Source organism: Equus caballus, chromosome 20 (genome assembly GCF_041296265.1).
Source record: "Equus caballus isolate H_3958 breed thoroughbred chromosome 20, TB-T2T, whole genome shotgun sequence".
In the NCBI taxonomy this organism is placed as follows: Eukaryota; Metazoa; Chordata; class Mammalia; order Perissodactyla; family Equidae; genus Equus; species Equus caballus.
In genome coordinates, this window is record NC_091703.1 from 9,216,747 (window position 1) to 9,239,162 (window position 22,416).

Here is a 22,416-nt window from a genome sequence, read left to right on the forward strand (position 1 = left end):
GCGAATGCTCACTGTACTAGTCCTTAAACTTCTCAGTACACATAAACCATTTTTCGTAAACCATTGTAGTAAATTTGGATTTTCTAAAAAGTCCGGTGGGGGAGAGTAATGCTGTTCAGGTAAGGCCAGGGACAACTGCGTCCAAAAGCAGCGGCAAACGCAGAGAGGAGCCGGAAAACACCTCTCAAAACGACAGCCCCTGCCCTTCCAGGGACACCTCCCTATAGGCGGTTCCAGTCACGTGACAACGAGGCCCCGCCCACAGCCCCCAGAGGCCCGCGCGCGCCGCCGGCAGTTTCGCTGCTTCCTGGTGGCGGGAGGGGCGCCGCCATGGAGGTTGAGCCTCCTCCGGTGGAGGAGCGGCGGCGGCTGCAGGAGGAGCTGAGCGAGTTCGTGGAGAGCTGCTGCCGGACGCTGGAGGAGGTGACGGCGTCCCTGGGCTGGAGCCTCGATCGCCTGGACCCCGGGGAGGCGGAGGCGGCAGAGGTGAGGGGCGGGCGCGCGGGGGCCTTTGAGGCGCTCAACCTGCGGTCTTCTCTGGCCGCGGGGATCGGCGCGGCGGGCGGCGCGTCTGCGGGGCCATGGGGTGCCCGGGCCCCGGCGTGGAGCACCCTGCTGCCTCCGGGCCCCGCGCTGGGGCGCCCCGCGCCTGGCTCCTGGACCGGCAGCGCCCCCTCCGCGGAGCCTCGGGCGTAAGGAAAACGAGACGGTGCGGTGGGCGGGAGAGCGCGGCGGGTGTGGTGCTCCTTTAGGAAGTGGGTGAGCGGGTCTCGGGGCTGCCGGCGGAGGCGGAGGCGGTGGCGGTTTGCTTTGTCATCCGTCATATGGATCCCGCAGCTGCAGCCGACTCGGCGTCAGGGGAGCTTGGAGGTTCAGTTCACCTTCCTCTGCCACAGAATTGCCCACTTCTGCCTGGGACAGCACGCATTCCAGGATTGTTAAAGGACATCAGTAAGTGATGGTGACTGGCAACTCTCCTGGACATTAGAGTTGCTTTTAAAAATGTAGGCAAGTGTAATAGAGTGAACAGTCCTGACTTTCTTTTTTTAATGGGATGGGTGGAAGGGAAGTGCTCCAACGTGGGATAATTCATGGTCTCTAATATTCTTTCTGGGTTTGTCATGCTGTAATAATTTAACTCAGGTTTAAATTACGTGACTGATTCCCCAGAGGCATTGGAAGTATATTTATATACAATATATATTATATATTTATATACAAACGGTTTGGATTTATTATATTAAAAGCGTAGTGGAAATTTTAAAAATATATTTATTATTCGTTTGGAGGGAATTCATTGAGTGAGGCCCGCCAGACCTTTCCATATCATTGTTTGCTCCGCATTGTAGTAAATTTGGATTTCTTATATTAACACTTAAATAGCACGTTGCCTGTGTATGTCACTTACTGTATGTTAGTTACCTCATTTAATACTCATAATTACCCTATGAGCTGGGTACTCTTAGCCACATTTTATGGATGTGAGGAAACACACCTAGAGAGATGTAGTTTGTCCACTGACACACTGTTGGTAAATAGCAGTTAGAGTTTTGAACTCAGGCCTTCTGGCTCTTGAGAGTCTGTGTGCTTAATTGCTATGCTGCCTTTGTAGAACTCGTTTGTAAAATTCCAAAATTCTGACAGTCAGCTGTGAGTGTACGTCTAACTTTTGCAAAACCAGCATCTGATATTCAAGAAGGTGGCTGGTTTAAAAATCCTGGTAATTGACATCCGTAATTCCCAGAATAGATGCAGTCCAGATGGTTAAGGAATCTTCGCTTTTCTGCTGGAGTGTTTTAATGCTGAAGTTTAGTGAACAAAATCACGGTTCTTGTCCTTATAGAGCTTACTGTCTGGTGAGGGGGAATTCAGAGAAATCAGCCATTACATTACAATGTGATAAAGTCTATGAAGGGTGGGTTGGAATTGGTGTGGTACAGGTTATTGTAGGCTGTGGTGGGACGGCAAAGACTTGCAGGATAAAGTGAATTCTAAGCTGATAAATAAAAGTGAGCTAAATTAGCTAGGTGAAGCCAGAGGAAGCAGCAACAGCATGTGTAGAAGTCCAGAGACCAGGGTGTGTCCCGAAAACCTCAGGTAGTTAAGGATGGCTAGAGCATAGGATGTGGAGGAGGAGGGGAAGGATGGTAGGTATGCACTGGATGTTAAAGGTCCTGTGTCAGCCATATTAAAGAATCTGGATTTTTTTTTAATGAGGGCAGTGGGGGAGGCATGGAAGTGTTTTGAGCCAGGGTATATCATAATCATATTTGCCTTTTAATAAAATAATAATTGCTTACATTTTTTGAACACTTGCTATATCTCAGGCCCTGTTTGAATTGCTTTATGTATATGAACTCATGTATAACTTGGATAATCTTCACAGTAGTTCTGTAAGAGAGGTCCTGCTATGATACCATTTTATAGATGAGGAAACTGAGGCAGAGAAAGGTTAAGTCCCTAGGCTAAGTTCATACAGTCAGTGAGTGGCACACCTGGGATTCAAACTGTCTGCAGTTTGGAGAATGGAATGGATAGCGAGACTGGAAGTGGCGAGAGCAGTTAAGCAATGGCTGTTGTGATCCAGGAGAGAGATGATGATATCCTGAAGTGGGGAAGTGGCAGTGGGGATGGATTGTGTGGAGGGATTTTAGAGTGATTGATCAGATGTGGATGACGAGAGAGAAGAGGCTGTTTCCTGCTTAACAAGTGGGACCTTCCTTTCACTGAAGTAGGAAAACATGAGAGGAACAGGTTGGGGGGGTCAGGAGACCATGAATATAATAAATTTATTTTTGTCATGTTGAAATTTTAGTGTCTTTAGTATAGGGTACTCAAGAGAGAACCAAGGAGTAAAGATCCACATTTTGGGAGTCATCAGTATCTAGTGAAAATTGAAGACGTGGGATCTTCCAGGAAGCCTATATCAAATGGCACAAGATCACTGGTTGGACCTACATGAACACCAACCTTTAAATGGGGCCAGGTAGAACAAGGAAGACAGACCTTTAGAGGAGACCAAGTAGGAGGAGCCAGAGAGGTGGAAGGAACGTGAAGAGTGTATCAGGATGACAGAAGTGAACAATTCACTTGTGACCTTCTGTGAGTTCAAATATTATAAGGACTGTGACGTGCCTTGGCTGTGGTAGCAAGAAGGTTGTTAGTAACCTACTGACGGGGAGGGGAGGTTGTCGAGGCAGTGAATGTGAACCTTTCAAAGAATGGGGCTTTGAAGGGGTGGAGACTGGGCAGAGGCTATCGGGGAGGGAGATTGGGGGAGGTTTTTTTTTTAACATGCACGTACACTCACACACACAGTTGCGAGAGGCCTGCATAAGAGGAGAGAACTGGATAATGCCACTTAATTAAGTAGTAAACATTTAATGGTATAATCATTTCTTTAAATGTCATGAACCTTTCTTCTTCTGTTTGATTTTTGTAGGATGAAGTTGTGATATGCCCTTATGACTCCAATCATCACATGCCTAAATCGTCTTTAGCAAAGCACATGGTGTCTTGTCAGCTGAGGAAACTGGGCTACACCAAAGAGGAAGAGGTACCACATAGATTCTCTGTACACGTCATATGTGCATGAATAAAGTTCAGAATATTTGGAAGGAATAGTGTTAGGTTTTCGGACATAAAGTAATAGTCGTTTATGGGGTAGAATGGTACTTGCCTAATTTCACAAATTATTGCAAGAAATATTTAAATGATACTAATTTATTGTTGGTTTATGTCAAATCTCAAAATAGTCAATTATCTGTTACTCAAGAACACTAAGGTTTTTTTTTTTTTGACTTTAGGATAAAATGTATAATTCTGATTTTTTCTATGAGAATGTGAAGATACCTTCAATTACTTTGAGTAAGTATTAATTTAAGATATTATAATTTAAAAATATCTTAGGATAGGTGTTGATATTTCATTTTTGAATTATCAAAAGAGTGGACTTTATAAGTATGCTTGTGATTAAGAAGGACATTTTGTACCTTAAAAGAATGTAGGATTAATTAATGTACAGTGAAATTGGTTTTTATTCTAAACTTCGAGACCAGGTCTGTATCAATAGGCGGTGAAAACTGCGGAGTTCTGCACAGTAAGACAGATGCCTTCCTTCTTGGTTGTGACAAAAATCTGGCCACACAACACAGTTTGAAGAGAGGGCTGAGGATGGAAATGTGTTCCAAGTGTTCACAGCTTACGTAGAGGTTAAAATCTTGGGCTCTGAAATCAGAATGCCCTGATTCAACTCCTGGTTTTGTCACTAATAGATGTGTGACTTTCAACAAGGTCATTAACCTGTTTGTTGCCTAAATTTCTCCATAAAATGGGGATGATGGTAATAGTACCTTTGTGAGGATTAAATGGTATATATGTAATATGCTTAGCATAGTGCCTGACACCTAGCTGGCATTCAAGAAGTGTTAGCTATTATTGGTCGCTAAAATTTGTGGAGGCTACTGCTGCATGCCTGATTATAGTGAAGTCTGGTTACTTACTGGGCTCTAGCTAGATCTGAAAGAATTCTGCATTCAGATTACCTAGGCAATGATGTGGGTGTTTTCTCTCTTAAGATTCTGGAAGGTTTGTCAATGTGCCCAAAGAGCTTGGAGTGGAAACCAGTTAATAAATTAATTGTGGACACTGATGATTCATATTGTGGTTATGGGTTTTTTTTTTGGACAGATAAGGACTCACAATTCCAGATAATTAAACAAGCTAGAACTGCAGTTGGAAAAGATGGTGATTGTTATAATCAAAGTAAGTGGCATCATAGTTTGAGCTAATTAATGAATCAAACTATTTTTCTCCCACAAGCACATTGTTACAAATTTTCAGGAAAAATCTCGTGGAAACAGTGGTAAGGTTAAATTTTACATTTAACATTAGACTAATGTTCTTGGTGTCAGCTTCGTTTGTGCGATATTTTCTGCTCAAATGCACCAGAGTCTCACTGGGACACTGTTTTAGGTAGGGGTTCGTGCTTTGGAATTACCTAATGGGTGAGATTGCCATATAGATAGTTATTTTTATTATGATTATTTAATAAATAAATCTCATTGACTGAGACTGTCTTACCCTGAGATTTCCTGCCTTGAGAATTAGCCCAGTGTTAAAGGTAAGAATGTTGAAATGCAGTGTGAAAGGAAAGGCTTAGGTGAAAAGAGATGAGTCTGCACAGCTGCCCTGCAGAATAAAGCACAGACAGAGTTGTACATACAATTTCAGAGGCTTTGTGGATCCCTACATGCCCAGCTTCGGAGCTGGATTTAGAGTTTCTGCCTGGGACTGACCAGCAAAGACTAGGATAGAATTTTTAAGTATGAGTTTTTAGAAAATTGAAACATAATCCATCAAACTCATAGAGGTAAACAAGTAACTAGAGTTAATGGACTTCTGAACCTAAGTATACCATCTAATCAAGGCATGACTGCCTCCTTTTATAAGGATTTCTGAGCTGTCCTTGAACCTTCTGGAGATAGTTTTCTCTGGACATCTTACTTTTCCTCCCTCACTCTTCTTTCTAGCTGAATTATATTCTCCACCACCCCGTTATGATTTGTTGTCTCCCTTGTTGAAGTTCAGGGTCTCACCCGTTGTTCTAAGCCAGTGTCTGGGCTTGATTCCTCCCCCAGTGGCTCTGTGGCTTCAGGAGGAGGACGTCTCTTACCCTGAGTCTATATTACAGTGGCTCCTTACAGCAGCAACAAGCACATTTCTTGTATGTCCTGTTTTGAAGCTCCCATTTTTGTGTACTTTTGTGTTAAATTCCAGGTTTTTTCTTTGAGGGACACATTTGACTCCTGTCTCATTTGAAGAAATGACTGAGCTGTGATCAAGCAAGCCTGTTTTTGGCTCTGTTATTGGTTCTAACCATTGCCGTGTTTAATGAACCAGTTAAAAAGTAGAGAACTTTGTTTTTGTTTTTTTGGAGAGATTAAAAGTTAAAGGACTTTATTTGACCAAAGCCAGTTAGATAGATTTACTGAATTTATTTTAGAGTTGAAAGAGGACTTAGAGATCATCTAATCCAGCGTCTGCTTTTTACAGATAGGGAAACAAACCCTGTCTGATAGAGATGATAAGGTTCTGGGGTGTTTGTTCTAAAGGTTCTCAATCCTTTTATATTTTAAATGAGATTATTTTTTCAGAGTTGTTTTGTATATTTCATTTCGCTTTCACAACAGACTTTCGATAGTTTGGGCAAGTATTTCCCCCTCCATATTAGGTGAAAAAATAGAGGTGTATAGAAGTGAATTAACACTTTTTTTGTTAGATAATAGGAAAGCTGGATTGAGAACTAGGTTCTGAATTTTGGCACCAACTCTGAGCTGAGTTATTCTGCTTTCTCTTAGAAACTCTACATTTAGTGAAATTTGTGGACTGAGATTCTAGATATTGCTGAAATGTATTCGTTCTTTATGTTTATCTGTCGTGATTAAGTAGAATATCAGAAACTTCAAATCTGTGCATACTCACTGCTGCTATTGGTACTGTTCATTGTTTGTTCTACTTTGTGTAAACCTATTTTAAAGAAAGAAACTATCTGCTCGGCCTTGAACAAATGACTTTTCTGAAATTTTGTTTCCTTATCTGTAATAAAAACTATCTTGTGGTGGTGGTTAGAACAATAGAGATAATGAATGCTACACTAGCCCTGACTCTAATAATTGGTAGCTGCTATTGTCTAAGCAGTTTAATTTCTAAGCAAATTAATTTATAGAAAGCAATATTAAGATAAAATGGGTGAGAATTTTATATATGTAAGTAATTTAGAAAACATTCTAAGTTTTTCATTTATATAACTGAGTTAAGGCAAATTTGGACTTTGAATTTAATTCTTCACAAAAGCAAAGAATTGCTTTGAATAATTCTTTCAATAGATAGTTAAGACAAACTTTTAGTTGATTTTGAATTTTTGCACTATCTTAAGATTTAATTGTAACTTTTTATATGATCTGTAACCCTCTTTTAAAAATTCTTTTCATCCTTTGTAGAGTTCTGCAGTTTCTCAACAGAGGTTATTTTTTTATGGTCAATTTATATCTTAGACATTTTAAAATCTTTTACACCAGGAGAAAAATCTCTTAGTGTCGTCTTATTGATGTATTTACTTTAAAGGAAGAATGACTAACATGAACAATTTTGCATTTTCCTATTTAATTAATATTTTGTTTGTTACGCACTAAATTGTAAGTTTTTTGTTGAGGTAGTATTTATGTTTTCATTTCATTGGTCGTATCAGGTCTAAACTCAACGTACATAATTCTCAATTCATTAATCTTTGTGAAAGCTTGAACAAACATTAGATTTACTTATTTTCAGATATAGTTACTTTGGTTAATTTTATAACTAAGATATTAATTTCAATCATAGACAATCATTTTATATTTAGTGGTTTATCTTTTTCCGTCAATATTAAAGATTCATGTTGCTGTACTTCAATTTCATGGCATATGTTTGAGTTATGGCTATGATTTGAAGTTCAGTGGACTATGCTAAAGAAAGCTAAAGAGATAGGATGTAATGGTTTGGACCTAATCTGTTCCTACCACTGGTGAAACTTTGGCCAGTCATTGTATTTCTATGGGCCTTAATTTCTTTATCTCTAATGTTAGGAAATTGACTATGAATTTTCCCTAAAATTCTGAATTTGTATCTTTGACATACTACCTCTTATCAATACTTGATATTGTATCTCATATGTTTAAGATGCCCCATGATGGCAAAAGTCACTAACAAGGAAGCATGAGAATTAGAGTTATTAAAAAAGTAGGTTAGAGTTTGGCTGTAGGGTGATGGAGAGTTGTGGGGCTGGATAGAAGTAATGGGTGCACAGCAGTGTGAATGTACTAATGCCACTGAACTGTGCGCCTGAAAATGGCTAGGATGCTAAATTTTGTATTAGGTGTATCATACCACAGTTAAACTGTAAAACAAGCTAGACAGAGGGTTACAGAATTAGTATGATGACAACACATTCAGATGTATCTCTAAATCGTATAGAAACTTTCGTTTGAAAATTTAAATTTTATGGAAATGTAAGCATATGTAAGTGTGTATATTCATTTTTTTTGTCAGAAATATCTGTGTTCTGAATGATTTAAATGCAGTTTGTTGTTTAACTTTTCCTGTACTTTTTCTTTTTCAGTAATTGGGGTGAGTATAAAGAGGAATTAGGAACCTGAATGTACTCCTTATTTAAAGATATGCAGTATCCTTTTTGCAAATGATATCCTTTTAAAAGTATCACTCAAATTTTTAAACTTTATCTTAATCACTGTCACAATATTACAGTCTTGATTTGGAATTTTAGTTGAATTTCAAGGAATTTAAGTATAGATCTTCACCATGCAGAAATTTAGGCTGAATAAGGAAATCTCTAAAATATTTTATGGAGGAAATTATATTTCTTTATTAAAAATAACAGGCAAAGGTTTATGTGAAGCTTGTTTGTAATACATCAGTGTTTTCTAATCTTTGTATTCTTCTCCCAGATTTTTATAGCTAGATTTAAATGAATTAGGTTAATCAAAGCTAACTCATTTTTATAGTATGAAATGTTTTGACAAAAAAGACTTTCCCTAGTGTCTACCAGAATTAGAGTAAAATCAAATGACTTGAAAGGGAACCCTTCTTCCTCACTAATTCAGAACCCTTTGACTAGTACAAATGGCCGTGTATTGTTATCCGTAACTGCTAAACCATGGACTGAGATTCAGTGTAGCTCTCCTCTTAATTTGTAGACAAGTGCAAAGTCATCTCTTTTTTTTGTGTTGTAATGCTTGGTTCATAGTATGCTCTTGTTTGAATTTTTCTTTTGCCTCTTTACCTAGGAAGTCAACAAGGTTAGACTGTAGCAAATTTAAGTATCTAGGAAGAGCTACTGATGTTACATTGTTCTGTGAACCGGAGTGATTCCTCTAGGGTAACCTAGCAAACATTACAAGAAGTCCGTTAGGAGCTCATGTTCTTTGTTTGCATTAGTGAATAATGAAATATGGAAAGAGTTGTTTTAAATTGTTTTATTTACAGTTACAGTAATTTTTTTATTTCTTTGAGAAAATTTGAATCTTAAAACAAAAATTTTCTTCAGTGTTTAATACATCATATCAAGGTATTGTATTTACTTTTTTTTTTTCCCATTAAAGAGCAGATTTTAGAAAGTTCTGTAACTGTCGGGGGGCACTGCTTTTAACTTTTTTCAATTAATTTGGTTAAACCAATATGCTTCCTCTTCAGAAAATTTTTAAAAAGTTTAGTCTCAGTTCAGTGTGTCTTTCTCTGGTCTGAGGAAGTGTGGGATTTCTGCTGCTTAATTGTTTTTTGGTCCCTAGCTCTAAGTCAACGCACAAGTGGGATATATTTTGAATATGGAACATTTAGCTTGATGTCTCATATAAAAAAGACATTTTTTGCGCATTTTTCGTACTTCCATAATTTATTTTCAAAGGGACTATATAATGCGTGTTACTTATTAAAAGCATTTTTTCCCTAACTTTTACGGAGAAAAGCATATAAACAGAAAGAAAGTTAATATCTATTTTTATAATATGGGTAGCCTTTTCAAAATTGTTACCCAAAAGGTTTTCTTATGAGCAAGTTGTTGTATGGCTATTTACTGCCTGCCTTCATGAGATCTGTCTTAACAGATCTTAACGTTGTTGGAGAGAATAGCGAACATGCACGGTACATCCTTTCTGTGGATAGAGCGTTCAGCGTAGAGCCATTATTTTGCCATTTATTGCGTAGATTGATACTTTGTATATTTAGGGATTACTGTGAAAAAAATTGTGTGAATGTTGGATTCTTACAGTGCATGTTTAAAGATAAGTAGTAGAGTTTAAGTCCACAATGCTTCATGTATTGTTTATTCTTGTGGTTTTATTTTTACTTTAGGGACTTACTCTTCATTGCCTGTTGAAGTTCCTCTGAATCACAAACGATGTGTTTGTGATCTAACCCAAGCCGATCGTCTTGCCCTCTATGATTTTGTAATCGAGGAGACGAAGAAAAAGCGCTCTGATTCTCAAATTATCGAAAATGACAGTGATCTCTTTGTAGACTTGGCTGCCAAAGTCAATCAAGGTTTGAGATGAATACCGTAGCTTTATATTTCTTGTCATTCTGTCTTTTGAGTGTTGTTAAGATCATTTGTTAGGCCACTTTGAGTTGGAATGGGATGATTTCTATCATCTGATAGTCACATATATATTAAGATGTTTACTCAGTACATGAAATTTTGCTCTCTGACTTTTACATTACACATACCTTCCTTCTATAGGAATGTTACTTACAGCTGTGCTATTACTTTAATCTATGTACCTGAACACACTTATGTTCAGCTAATGGCTAGAGAAAAGGAATGATATAAAACTTAGCCCATTTATATGATGTAGAATTTTTAGAATATTTTTGTGTGCTACATTGAAACATGTTGACATATAGGATGGTTCTGTTGTTCGTTTCTACTAAGTCATAAGAATTTAAAAGCTTCTAAGGATATAATAATTTTATTCTTTTATTAGATAATAGTCGAAAAAGTCCAAAATCGTACCTTGAAATCCTTGCAGAAGTGAGAGATTATAAAAGAAGACGCCAGTCCTATAGAGCTAAGAATGTTCACATAACCAAGAAATCGTATACTGAGGTAAGTTTTACATAATCTTGTAGAGCTTTGTTGAGAACAGAAATTTCCCTTAGGTAGTTTTCCAAGTCTGTTTGTGGATTTCTACAGTTCCTTAGAGGTGCTTAGAAAGAAAGTGTGTTCGAGATGGCTACCTGATTCGTGTTTGCTCTGTCATTTTCACAACCGTCCTGTACTAGACAGAGACTTTTCAGGGTACACAAACCTTGTATAAAGAGGTTGTATAATCTTAAAAAAAAAATACGTACTTTTGAGAAAGTGATATTACATTGTGGTAACTGCATGGACAGACAGCTTTAGACAGACCTGGGCTTGAGTTTTGATTCTGGTGTTTATCACTGACCCTTTGACTTAGACAAGTTTTCTGAGCTTTTTAAGATTCAGTTTTTTCATTTTATGATACTTTTGCATTTTATAAGGCTTTACAGGGTTGTTAGGAGAATTGATTGGGATAATGCATGTGGACACAGAAACTGCTAAATAAATAGCTATCTTTTTGTTTTTATTTTTGTTTTGCTGAGGAAGGTTAGCCCTGAGCTAACATCTGAGTCAGCATGGCTGACAAGTGCTGTAGGCCTGCACCCTGGAGCTGAACCCTTGAACCCAGGCCGCCGAAGCAGAGCGCACTGAACTTAACCCTACACCATGGGGCCGGCCCTAATAGCTTTCTTATTTTTTTGCAGAAATTTTAGTGTCCTTTCATGCATTCTACTAAATATGTGGGCTTAAGAAATATCTTGGTATAAATTATTTATAATTTATATTATAAATTATAGTTATAAATTATGTATATTATAAAATTATATAATTAATTACATTAATCTCTTGATGTATATCTGGATTTATTTTCAGATGTCATTTAGTGGATAGAGTTGATGAATTTTTTGGTACATGAATTACCTTGCCCAGACTGTAAATAATTTCTTCATTGAATCTCTAATTGTTCCCACATTATTTCTTACTTTTCTCTATGATTTCAAAGACCGTCCGTAATCTGGCCTCATTTTATCAAGCATTTTCTTTCACTTTAGTCAAGCGTGTCTCTCAAACTATATCTGATTACACAGATTTATTCTTACCTCCAAGTCCTAATATATGTTATTTTCTCATCTGAAATGCTCTTTGTTTTGCTGTTTTAAATCTTGATGCCACTGTTTCCATGAGCTGCTCATTGACTCTGAGCCATCTGCTGAATTATTGCTCTTACGCTCTGTCTCACACAGTTTAGCCCTTAATTTTATGCCGTTCCTTTTACAGCTAAAATATGTGTTTCAGATTTCTTCCAGCCTCTCCCTGTAGCGGGCCGGGGCCGTGCAGGCTTTAGTGATGCGTGGTCCCTCAGATACTTGATGGGGCATCATTTGTTTCTTCTCCGATCTCATAACCTTGTAATCAAGATTAAGTGTTGCTGCTAGTGTTCTTTACAATTTTGTGGTTAGCTTTTTGTTATGGAAATATTCGAACATATGCTGAAGTGAATGGAATAGTCTGATGACCCCTTAGGTACCTATTACCCAGCTTCAACAATTACCATCATATGACCTTGTTTTATTTATACCCCCGCTTACTACCCCTACCCCGACACCTGGTAATCTCGGAAACAGATCCCAAATATCTTTCATCTGTAAATACTTCAGTCTTTACAAGTCTTTTAGTGCTTTAGCATATCTCTGGTCATGGCTTTTTCAGCATTTTATGCATTCCTCTCTTCATTTATATCCTGTATCATTTTTGTTTGCTCTGGATTAGAACCTGACAAACTTCAGCAGAAATGTATTACGTACTGTAGTTGCTTTGCCTGACACACTGCTGTGGGATATGAAGATAAGTGCACATAGACCCTCCCCTCAAGGAGCTACTTCTAGCTTAAGAAATGAAACAGACTTTCAAAATACAGATTTTGTTAAGTACTAACATAAGGTGAGATCAAAGTATGTGGGAGGAGGGAGCAGTTCTTTTTAAAAGGTTGCACTGGTATAGGCTTCACAGACAAGATAGTGTTTGAGAGAAAAGGAGAAGCAGGGAGGGGTAAGGGAGTGGCTGTTTATTGGCTCTTTTCTATGTGGTGAACCTGTGCTAGGTCGGCTCTGGACGTGTCCAGTCACGTTCGGGCTTCACGGAGCTCATGTAGAGCTTCTGGTCAGGGAGTCAGGTAGGGCTGCTCTGGCACTGCTGGAGCTGGAGTTGGAATTCAGGTGGGTGTGACTCATGTCACTCCCCCGGGTTAGACCTTGATGTGTCGTAGATTTTCCACAAGAGAATACAGTGGAGGAGGGGAAATGGTGGATGAGGATTTTTCACGTGGAAGGGGTGGTATTCCTAAAAATAAGTAAAAGTATGGGAGTTTTCCAGAGACTCGTTAGTAATCCAGGGTGGCCAGAACTTAGGGCTTCTGAAGAACTATCCAGTGAGAGATGCGATGTCATAAAATTGTGGGTGGCTTCGAAGACTCTCCTAAGGAATTTGAACATAGTTCCATTTTGCTTTGGGGGCCATTGAGAGTTTCTTGGAGATGGGGGAGACACAGGCCTGAACTCAGTGTGCGTCTCTGAGGTTGCCGCATTCCCCGGTGCCTTCGTAAAGCATCTCCTGGTTAGGCCTGAGGGAAGGGTGAACTTCTTTAGTGTCAGCTGTCCCTCGCCAGTCACTAGCCCTGTGCCTGATGATGTGGATAAAGAAAAACACTTCTAAGTGGTTCTTGGGTGAGGAACTTATAGTCTCATTGGGAAAGTATCTGTGGAGTGACTCTTAAGTTTCATATTTTGTCTATCATCTTGATTTAATTATAAGCTTTGGAAAAAAAGGTTTTATTTGTAAATAATCTCAAACATACCAGTAAGTTGCAAAACTAAAAATAATACAAACAACTGCTGAATATCCTTTGCCCAGACCACCTCTTAACATTTTGCCCCATTTGCTTGCCATTTGCACTCTCTCTCTCTACAGTTTTTGCTCTCTGCTTACTACCTGCACATAATTTTTTTTCCTGAACTATTTAAGGGTAAGTTACATCATGATCCTTTATCCCTGAATACTTAGTATATCTTTCCTAAGAATAGGGATATTTTCTTACTTAATCATGGTATAGTTATCAACTTGAGCAAATGTAACATTGATAACAGTACTTTATACCATTCATATTCCAACTTGATCATTGCCTTTTTATGGTCTGTAAACTACACACATCCCGCAGTCCATCATATCATAGCTCTTAGTAAATATTTGATTGGTTGTTAGCAGTGATTTTTTTTCTAGCTTTATAGTTGTAAGTTTTTGAGCTGCTTTCTTATCTGAAATTTGGTGCTTACTTCTAAGGTGATTCGGGATGTGATAAATGTGCACATGGAAGAACTCAGTAGTCAATGGCAAGAAGAGCAGGAAAAAGCAGAGGATGCTGCTGAAAAGTATGTTATTGTGTTTATTGGGGAAAATATTCTGTTTTTAATCTGTTACCCATAATGGTTTAAATTTTAGCATTTCTGAGACGATTAGTAGCACAGTATAATTCATGAGAATGTTTATTATTTCCTGTTGTTATTGCTCAGGATTGTTATACCAGAGTTGCAAAACATATTCCAAGAGCTGTGTTTCTTATATGGAATGTAAGGTTGTACACATTTATTTAGACTCTATCAATCATTGGTCTGATACAGAATATTGGGCTTTAGGCTGGTCTAAACTGGAGACCAGTGGTTAAAACTAAGTGGCTAATGCTCTCTTCTATGTTTCAGGAACGAAGAGAGGCGGTCAGCGTCAGTAGACTCACGGCAGTCTGGTGGAAGCTATTTGGATGCTGAGAGTTCACGACATAGAAGGGATCGAAGCAGGAGCCCACATAAACGGAAAAGAAATAAAGATAAGGACAAAAACTGGGACTCAAGAAGAAGGAAAGAGAGGTAAGTCTAACTCTGCAACATCCAATGTTGAATTGTTTGCTTTTGAAAAGTAAACAGTGCCTTGAACAGATTCTGCTATTTCACTTCAAATAACCACAGCTCTGGTGACGTAGTTCTCTATATGCCTGGTTGGATATGGGTTTCCCTTTTTTAATTGTTTTCTAACCAGGACATATGAAAGTAATGTCTAGGTAGTAAGTTAACTATGTTAAACAAGATGTTTGCCTAGATCTCTTTCTTCTGCTCCTTCCTTCCTCCCTCTTTCTTGTTCTTTCTCATTCTTTCTTTCTCTTGCTAATTCCTCAGTTAAAGGGAGTATAGGGCCAGAGAGAAGATCCAAATTTTAATGTCAGTCAGTTTTGCCCTTGTTAAATATCCCTGATAAAATTTTGATAGCTGGAGACATATGAACTAACACTAAAATAATGAATTTGAATCAATTGAGATCTCTTCCTGTATTTCACCTGCTTAACTGGGCATCTACCTGGATCTCAAGTTTATCAGGTCCATAGTGGGACTTAGCTTTTTCTCAGTCTGCTCCTCTCTCCCCAGCATTTCCCATCCTAGTTAATGGATGACCATCATTTGTTCACAGAGCCGGAAATCAAAGAGTCATGTTAGATATGCCTTTTTGATTCCTTACCATCTAGTCTTAATTGCTGTCGGTTGTACCTGAAGATACCGCATGTGCACCTCCTCCTCGCTCTCTTTAGTGCTGTCCCTCTGGAAGAAGATGGTATTTTTCCTAATTGTTCTACCTGTCTCTAAGCTGGTCCCATAGGGATCCTTCCTACGCTACAGCCAGAGTGAATTTTCACCTCTTAAATCTCTTCAGTGGCAAAATTCACATTCTTTAGACCTTAAGACCTCCAGGATCAGGGCATCTGCCTACCTGGCCTTGTGTTTTGCCACTGCCCCATGAAATGCATAATTTATGTTCCAGCCAGCCTGGATTACTTACAGTTCCTCATCCACACTGTGCCATGTCTCTGTCTTTCCATGTCATGTTCTGCTGCCTAATTTCTTTTTAAAGCCTGCTTGGTAAACTCGTCGTTCATTAAGACCCAGCTTAGTCATTTCCGTGAAGCCTTTTCTCACTCATTCAAACAGAGCTGATTCTTTCCATTTTTGTTACCACTCTACCTAGTGCATACTTTTTATTGAACTTAAGTTACTGCTTTCCCTCCTGGACTGTGAGCTCTGTGAAGGCAGGTATCATGTGCACACTGTTTGTCTAATAATAGGCTCTCAGGTGACATCTGTCCAGGGCCACTGGTGATCAGGAATTAGTAATACTTATTGGTTTAGTAATTTGGCTCATCTTACTATCATTCATTTACAGGTTTAAAGCTAGCTATGAGTTAGTCCTTCTCGTGTAAAAATGAAATATTTGCTTAATAATCCCTTTTGATTCATATAATGAATGATATTTTGTAACAATTATACACAAATTGATTATCAGAAATTGTGCTCTTTCGCTTCTTTCTGTTTTGTTAGTGCTTCTTCCATTTAGTAACTTTGGGGATCTCTCATTAGTCCCTGTTGACTTGAATACATTAGACAGCCTCAAAATCTAAACATGAAATAATTTTCCTTTAGAGAAGATAAACTGAGTATTAGGAGGAAATACTTCTGAATAGGGCAAGGCTAACCTTTGATATCACCCCTGAGTTGGAATGAATTGTAGGGAGTTGAGATAGGAGCCAGGATAAGGGAATTAGACAATTTCTGAATCCTTCTATGACTTTAATATTTTATTTGAAATGAATTCTCTGGTCATCAGTCATGTACGTATATTCAGAGTTAATTTTAAAGCAGAACTTCCAAGTGCAATTTTTAAAAATTCCATTTTGCTTATCCCCATTTCAATTTTGCCCCTTAGTTTTAATATGTTTTTCATATTTACTGTTAAAGAAATCACTGTTCATTTCTAAATGCCTGTTTTAACTTGTCCTGGTTTGTATCTGATGTAAGTCTGTTACTGGTAAATTATTATTTTAAAGTCTGATCTTAAAATGTCCACCAGTTATAATAGTTTTTTTTCACTCCTTTCATTTCAGGGATGGGGAAAGACATCATAGTCATAAAAGAAGAAAGCAAAAAATATGAATCAAGTGTTTGTGCATGTATTAAGTGTGCTTATGCCATGATAACCAACATGCTGATATTACAGTTAAAATTGCTTTGAGTAGGAGGATGTGTTTGTGTGATCTGCTTAGTGCTCAGATCATTATTTTTCAGTAAATACTTATGTCTCAAACTGTGAATACACTATGATGCCCTATAACTTTGTTTTCCTTATATTTTAATAGATGATTGATTCCTATTTCTGATTTTGTTTCATTCTTTGTGATAATTTGTGTATCAGAAAATTCTTTAATTAAAACCAATACTTAAACTATATAAATAATACATGAATATGTTCTCATTGTAAAAAATGAAACCTTGCAGATAAGGCTAAAGTCCCCTTGGAACACCAGCTGCCATCCCTGTGCTACCCCAGTAGTAACTCCTATTTACTGCTGCACTGGGGAATTGTAACAGGGGAGAACGACCTAAACGTCTGTCAGAAAGGGAATGGCTTGGGGCCGGCCCTGTGGCGTAGTGGTTGAATTCGGCACACTCTGCCTTGGTGGCCCGGGTTCACAGGTTCAAATTCCAGGCACAGACCTCTGCCACTTGTCAACCATGCTGTGGCGGTGACCCACATATAAGTGGAGGAAGATTGGCACAGATGTTAGCTCAGGGCTAGTCTTTCTCAGCAAGGGAGGCGGGGAAGAAAGGGAATGGCCTGGCTAAATAAATAAAATATGGTATAGTCATATGATAGATTACTATATTGGATTTAAAAGAAACTTTATATTAACATGGATAGGTCTCAGAAACATCATGCTAAGTGAAAATAGTAAGTTATGGGAAGATATGTCCCAGTTATATTTATGTACAAAACCATACATTTTCTCTGGCTGTGTATGTATTTGGATATATTTGTAAAGGTTCGGAAGAACCCATACCAAACTTGTAACAGTGGTTATTTGGGGGAGGAGATATAGATGGGAGAGAGAAGGGGTGAAAACCAGGATTGGGAGAGGAAAAGGAAACTTTAGCTTTATCCATAATACATTAATTTTTTAAAATAAGGTATTCATGTTTCACTTGTCAATTAAAATATACTGTTTTTTGTAAATCAACTTTGTTGAGGAACTGTTTACATGAAATAAAGTACACCCATTTTAAGTGTGAATTTCATTGACTTTTGGCAAACTTTTACCTTCTCCCGTGTAACCATCACCTCAATCAAGATAGAGAATATTTCCGTTGCCCCCACAAGTTCCCGTATATCCCCTACCCAGTCAATTTCTCTGCCCCAGCCCTAGGCGATCACAGATCTGCTTTTTGTTACGGTTGATTAGATGAATCTTTTCTAGTTATAAATGAAATACTACAATATATACCTTCTTCCACTCCGCATATTTTTGAGATTGAGCCATGTTGTGTGTGTCAGTGGTCTGTTCGTTTTTGTTCCTAGTAGTATATTCTGTTGTATGATGGATCATTAAGGTGAAACTTTGGCATTAAATGTTAAGCATCTCATTGCTGAATAGCAATATCTTGAATCTTGGAAACCCAGGTTTAAGATTCCAAGGTGGGTTCCAAATAGAACTGAAACCTTAATAGGTAACTGACAATGACAGAAATGACAAAGGTTAACTGGATTTAGATCAGCATAGCTGTTAGGCCTCAGGTCTGGAAAACAGCTTTCAGAGTTATAAGTTGGAAATCAGCAGGTCACTTGCCGGTGTGAAGTCCCATTACTCCCATTGTGCTTAATTTCTACATATGTAAAATTCGGATTTAAAAATCTTAAAGCAAGGACTTTCGTGTTACCATAATATTGAACCATCAAAACCATTTGAATTAGCAATTTTGTATAGTATAACTCAATTTATAATTTTGTTTTTTTATTATGATTTCAGTGATTTTACTAACTAGAAGAAACAAAAGATTAAAATTCAAAGGCATACTTGGGTCTTTAGTAGAAGAGAGAAATAAGTGGAAAGGAGAAGTGAGTTGGTGGGATTGGGGGAAAATAGCATAGTATGGAAAAAGGAGGTGATGGAAGGTGCAACCAGAGTTCTTTTAAGTCCAGCTTTTTAAACTATCTGATAAAATGTAGAATTAGATAAGAGGCATTTGTTTGATCCTTGAATGTGTTCATTTTCCGTGCTTCTGTTTGTGTTTTGGACTCCTTCACTGGATTATGAGCTCCTTGACAGCTGGGTTTGTATCTTCAACAATGTAACTCCCATGCCAGCACAGAATATTTGTTGTTTTAAATTTTGACAAAAACGTTTGCACGCCCCTTGCACCCAACATCTGATTTTTGCTTTTGTAAAGTGCTGATGTTAATAATTGCGATGACGGCTACCCATCTTACCCATCCATTAAGTCCTGGCTTCTTGTCACCTATGTTTCTGATCTACTGGCTGTAAATAATTTTCTCTCCTGAAGAGAGAACTCTCTTAAAAGCACTAAGGATGCTTAACGTTTATTGAGCACTTAGCTATGTGCAGGCTCTGTTCTGAGCCTTTTGTTTTCCATTGTAAACATATATAACATAAAATTTAACCATTTTAGCCATTTTTTAGTTCAGTGGCATTAAGTACATTCACATTGTTGTACAGCCATCACCACTGTTCATCTCAATGTTTTCATCTTCCCAAACTGAAACTCTGTACCCAGTAGACAGCAACTCCCCACTTACCCATTTTCCCAGCCCCTGGTAACCACTGTTCTCTCTGTCTCTGAATTTGACTGTTCTAGGGACCTCATATAAGTGGAATCATAGAATATTTGTGCCTGGCTTATTTCACTTAGCATAGAGTTTTCAAGGTTCATCTATGTTGTGGCATGTGTCAGAATTTCACTCTTTTTAAGGCTGATGATCCCATTGTGTGTATATTCCATATTTTGCTCATCCATTCATCTATTTTTGGATATTTGAGATGTTTCCACCTTATGGTTATTCTGAATAGTGCTGCTGTGAACATGAGTGTGCAAATATCTGAGCCCCTGGTTTCGATTCTTGTGAGAGATACCTGCAAGTGGAATTGCTGGGTCGTGAGATAACTCTAATTTTTTGAGAACCCGCCATACTGTCTTTATAGCGTTTATCCATTTTCATTCCCACCAGCAAGGCAGCAGGGATCCAGCTCCAGTTTCTCCACATCTTTGGCAATGCTTGCTGTTTGCTGGTGATCTTTTGTTTTTTGGTAATAGCCATCCTAATGAGGGTAAAGTAGCGTCTCAGTGGTTTTGATGAGCTCTTTATATTCAACTTATTTAATTCTCATAAGACACTGAAGTGTAAACACTCTTATTATCTCCATTTTAAAAATGAGGAAACTGAGACTCAGTGAGTTAAACAGCTTGCTCCAGTTCTCAAAGAGAGTGGTGGAGCAGGAAGTCCCACCCAGGCAGTTTTGCTCCAGAGTCCAGGGTCCACATTCTTGCCTTCCCCCCACCCCCACTTTATTATAATTACTTACTGCTTCTGTCCTCAACTAGGTTTTTAAATTTTTATGATGATTATCTTTGAATCCTCAGAGTCCTTAGTACAGCTCTTGAATGATGGAGGTGATAAATGTTTGTGGATGAGGGAATTTAGGCATAGAGATGCGTGGTTATTTCCCCAATGTCATGCAAACAGTACAACAGAGACTGAAAGTAGAGGCCCTGCTCTTACCCACTGTATAAACATTGATTAACTGTGGGCCCTTTTTAACGGGTTCACCTCATGGTAGTGTCTGTCATTTTGTAGCAGCCTCTTCATATCCGCCAGAGTGCTCTGAACTCCTTTATAAAATCCAAAAAAGGGAACATTTTACCACCTGCCATTTTGTTCAACTGATCCACAAATGAACTTGCATTGTGTCTTGATACAATTTAGTTATGCACCAAAGTTCATTGCATTGATCAACTTTACATAGCAAGATTCCACAGGAAGATATAAAAATCCATTGCAGAGCATCTGCTAAAATAAAGACTGCTTGAAAATTAAATACCAGGTTCTTGGAGGAATCTGAACAGAAGGAAGTTGGAATCAGCTGAGGAGAAACTCAGACCTGCTTTATTCTCCAGTCCACTGCATCCCGTTCTCCGCTCATCTGGAGGAAGAGGATGTGGCTGTGGTTTCCGTCTGCCATAGGAAACAGTGCTCCCTGAAGTTTACAAAAGGAGGCATTTGTGAGCAAAAAGAAATCAAGGAAGCTTCTCAAATATTTAGCCTGACCTTAGTCACTTTAATTTACATGTTGTCAAGGTGGCTGCTGTGCAGAGCCCAAGGCACTGATTACATTCAGTAAGAAACTGAACTTATCACTCAGAATTTTGACTTAGATCAATGATCTCCAAGTATTTGCCACTTTTAAGTAAGGCTGATTGGATAATCTGAAACCTTTTGGTGAAAATTAGTTGTCAAATGGCAAATTTGAGGTAAAATATTTTAAATTGGCATTGAAAACTATTTTATAATCATCTATGTATTCTATCATACAGAAATATTATTTTAATACTATAACAATGTACCCCCGTCTTCTGAGGATGCTTTCTTTTTTTTTTTTAAAGATTTTTAATTTTTTTCCTTTTTCTCCTCAAAGCCCCCCAATACATAGTTGTATATTCTTCGTTGTGGGTCCTTCTAGTTGTGGCATGTGGGACGTTGCCTTAGCGTGGTTTGATGAGCAGTGCCATGTCCGCGCCCAGGATTCGAACCAACGAAACACTGGGCCGCCTGCAGCGGAGCACGCAAACTTAACCACTTGGCCACGGGGCCAGCCCCTGAGGATGCTTTCCTTTTATGTTTAGTGAATTCATAAAGGTCCCGGGGTTCTGGTGTAAAGCTTTGTTGCATTCCGAGTATGAAAAAATAAATCCATTTATAGTTGTTTGAGTATGTTTGTGAGGCTAATTTCCTTTCATGTAGCTTGCTTTTGAGTTGATGGAATTGAGCTGATAGGTGTTGTAATTATTAAACTAAAGCTCTTAAGCCACACTTGTTTTTTCCATTAGTTATTGTACTTCCTACTCTGGTCACAAATTTGAAAGTTTGGTGTTATGGAAAGTCCTCACGGCTTTTGGATGTTTGGATTGGGACCAGTAATTTCTAGCGCTCCTTTTCAGGAAAGAAAAAATAAGATTTGTCAGACTGGAGTTGTTGCAAGCCAGATGCATCCTTACTGAGCAAGCTGAGCCACTTTCCCATTCTAAAAACAAGGCTTCCTAAGAGAAAGGATGCTGCCTTGAAATAGAATATAAACTAAGCTTATTTTTGGTCCTTTGGTTTAGTAATACAAGGCAGGAGGCACTTCCAGTTTGAAGAGTTGCTACACACACCATCTGAACAGTGTTAGATTAAGAAAGGCTGTGGGTGCTGGCAAGTCCTGCCTTAGGAGCATCACACCTTTTGGCATCAGTTCGAGGATATGGGGTTGGGTTGCTTGAGTACTATGTTTATGAGGCTAACTTCCCATAATCGTGGAGCTCTCTAACCCATGTTGCTCCAGCTCCAAGCCATGATTCCTCTTCTAGAATGAGAAAGGCAATTAAAGGAGCTTCAAGAACACGGAGAGATGAAGCATGAGCTTGGGCTTTATTTGGTATTACACAATTTAATACAAATGAAATACTTTTAAATAATAAATTCTTCACCTACTGAAAGGAGTGGCCTTGATCAAAGGAGGCAGGATGAGTCAGATAATACAGGTCTGCCTCTTCTTCACAATGTGACCCTGGGCAAATTCTTAATCTTTCCATGCCTCCTATTCCTCATCTGTGGATTGAAAATAACAATACACCCTCAAAGGGTAG

General features: G+C 38.4%; 1 protein-coding gene across 2 annotated transcripts; it reads left to right on the plus strand.

Moving 5' to 3' along the window:
• The first annotated feature begins 3 nt into the window (after positions 1-3).
• On the plus strand, positions 4-17,784 carry SNRNP48 (small nuclear ribonucleoprotein U11/U12 subunit 48). 2 transcript variants are annotated; one of them, XM_023624429.2, is made up of 9 exons: positions 4-486; positions 3,443-3,556; positions 3,807-3,867; positions 4,690-4,764; positions 9,904-10,092; positions 10,533-10,654; positions 13,967-14,055; positions 14,383-14,547; positions 16,608-17,784. In XM_023624429.2, exons 1-9 carry the CDS (start codon positions 331-333, stop codon positions 16,654-16,656), a joined length of 1,020 nt encoding a protein of 339 aa, XP_023480197.1. In that variant the 5' UTR covers positions 4-330; the 3' UTR covers positions 16,657-17,784. The 2 variants fall into 2 exon arrangements, with proteins under 2 accessions (XP_023480197.1, XP_070101027.1); XM_070244926.1 differs by lacking the exon at positions 4-486 and adding an exon at positions 751-951.
• Positions 17,785-22,416: the final 4,632 nt, after the last annotated feature.

What these genes read in the sequence shown, in the direction of transcription:
- SNRNP48 (XM_023624429.2), top strand. Translation starts at nt 331, where the DNA reads ATGGAGGTTGAGCCTCCTCCGGTGGAGGAGCGGCGGCGGCTGCAGGAG. An exon ending in GATACCTTCAATTACTTTGA is followed by an intron (nt 3,868 to 4,689) that starts GTAAGTATTAAT and finishes TTTTTTGGACAG; the next exon opens with ATAAGGACTCACAATTCCAG. An exon ending in CCAAGAAATCGTATACTGAG is followed by an intron (nt 10,655 to 13,966) that starts GTAAGTTTTACA and finishes CTTACTTCTAAG; the next exon opens with GTGATTCGGGATGTGATAAA.